Source organism: Microtus pennsylvanicus, chromosome 3, assembly GCF_037038515.1.
Source record: "Microtus pennsylvanicus isolate mMicPen1 chromosome 3, mMicPen1.hap1, whole genome shotgun sequence".
In the NCBI taxonomy this organism is placed as follows: Eukaryota; Metazoa; Chordata; class Mammalia; order Rodentia; family Cricetidae; genus Microtus; species Microtus pennsylvanicus.
This window is the reverse complement of record NC_134581.1, coordinates 83,278,299-83,280,102: the sequence shown is the minus strand read 5'-3', so window position 1 is coordinate 83,280,102 and position 1,804 is coordinate 83,278,299. Positions and strand designations below refer to the sequence as shown.

The 1,804-nt window shown below is 46.5% G+C and overlaps 1 protein-coding gene across 1 annotated transcript; it reads left to right on the top strand.

Moving 5' to 3' along the window:
• Positions 1 to 613: 613 nt before the first annotated feature.
• Positions 614 to 1,549, top strand: Or8b12 (olfactory receptor family 8 subfamily B member 12). The gene has a single exon (XM_075967936.1). It carries the CDS (start codon positions 617 to 619, stop codon positions 1,547 to 1,549), a length of 933 nt encoding a protein of 310 aa, XP_075824051.1. The 5' UTR covers positions 614 to 616.
• Positions 1,550 to 1,804: the final 255 nt, after the last annotated feature.

Here is a 1,804-nt window from a genome sequence, read left to right as displayed (position 1 = left end):
TTTCTATTCGCCCTTCATGCACCTACAAGTTTGTGAGAAACCCAATGTCACACTTTTACGGTGCAGACTGAGACACTGTTACAGCTTGGTGACATCTACCTGTCAAGATTCATCCAAGAGAAGAGGCTCATGTTTTAGCAACTTGTACAGAAGCAGGAGAGGACAGGATATAGAAAATGGACTGATTTTGAAGTCAGAAAGATACCCACTCTGTTCAGGATCCCTCTTTTGGGCACCACTTGCTCTGATCCTGGAGGCAAAGGGCAGCCTTTTGTTGTTATCTGGAATGTAGAGTCACTTGACTGTTCACTGCTGGTTGTGGGAAATGGTAAAAATCTTCCTTCCTTCCTTCCTTCCTTCCTTCCTTCCTTCCTTCCTTCCTTCCTTCCTTGCTTCCTCCCTCCCTCCCTCCCTCCCTCCCTCCCTCCCTCCCTTCCTTCCTTCCTCCCTCCCTCACTTCCTCCCTCCCTCACTTCCTCCCTCCCTCTCTTCCCCTCCCTCCCTCTCTCTACCCCCCTTCTCTCCAAAGACAGAATAGATTTGTGAGGATGGTGATGATGCTTCTTTGCATTCATTGGTCCTGTTCTCTTTCACACAGGCCTTCCTCCTGAAAAGAATGACTGCCAAAAATTCCTCTGTGACAGAATTCATCCTTGCAGGCCTGACAGACCAGCCAGGACTCCTCATGCCCCTCCTCTTCCTGTTCCTGGCTTTCTACATGGTCACCATGGTGGGGAACCTGGGCTTGATCTCCCTGATAGGGCTGAATCCTCACTTGCACACCCCCATGTACTTCTTTCTCTTCAATCTTTCCTTAATAGATTCCTGTTACTCCTCCACCATCATCCCCAAAATGCTGGTGAGTTTTATCTCAAAGAAGAACACCATCTCATACTCGGGGTGTATGTCACAGCTGTTTTTTTTCTGTTTCTTTGTTGTCTCTGAGTCTTTCATTCTGTCAGCCATGGCATATGACCGATATGTTGCCATCTGCAACCCCCTGATGTATACAGTCACCATGTCTCCCCAGGTGTGTTTACTGCTTTTACTGGGTGTGTATGTCATGGGCTTTTCTGGAGGTATGGCCCATACAGGAAACATATTGAATCTGACCTTCTGTGCTGACAACCTTGTCAATCACTTCATGTGTGATATCCTTCCCCTTCTGGAGCTGTCCTGCAACAGCACCTTCACAAATGAGTTGGTAGTCTTCATTGTGGTGGCCTTTGATATTGGCGTGCCCATTGTCACCATCTTCATTTCTTATGCCCTCATCCTCTCTAGCATCCTTCGCATGCATTCCGCAGAGGGCAGGTCCAAGGCCTTCAGCACCTGCAGCTCCCACATAATTGTGGTTTGTCTTTTCTTTGGTTCTGGGGCTTTCGCGTACCTCAAACCACCTTCCATTTTGCCACTTGACCAAGGAAAAGTGTCTTCCTTGTTCTATACCATTGTAGTACCAATGCTGAACCCTCTGATCTATAGCTTGAGAAATAAGGATGTCCAAGTTGCTCTGAGGAAAACCCTTGTCGGCCGAGTATTCTCTTAACAGAGGACCAGTGTCATGAGCTGCACTGGTGTGATTCGTCAGTGAGTAATATTCATATGGAAAATCTGTGTTTGGATAAGAAGATACAGGTTGCAGTGAGGTATTCAAGGTCTGATGTTTTTCTTCTTCTTGCACAAGAAGAGAAGTTTATGGCACTAGGGTTTGAACCTAGGTCTTTATGAATTCTGGGCAATTGCTCTACCACCTAACTACATTCAGTCCAGAAACAGTGTTTCAAATCATATTTAAGCAAGA

Coding starts and splice junctions, on each gene's coding strand:
- Or8b12 (XM_075967936.1), top strand. CDS start 617: ATGACTGCCAAAAATTCCTCTGTGACAGAATTCATCCTTGCAGGCCTG.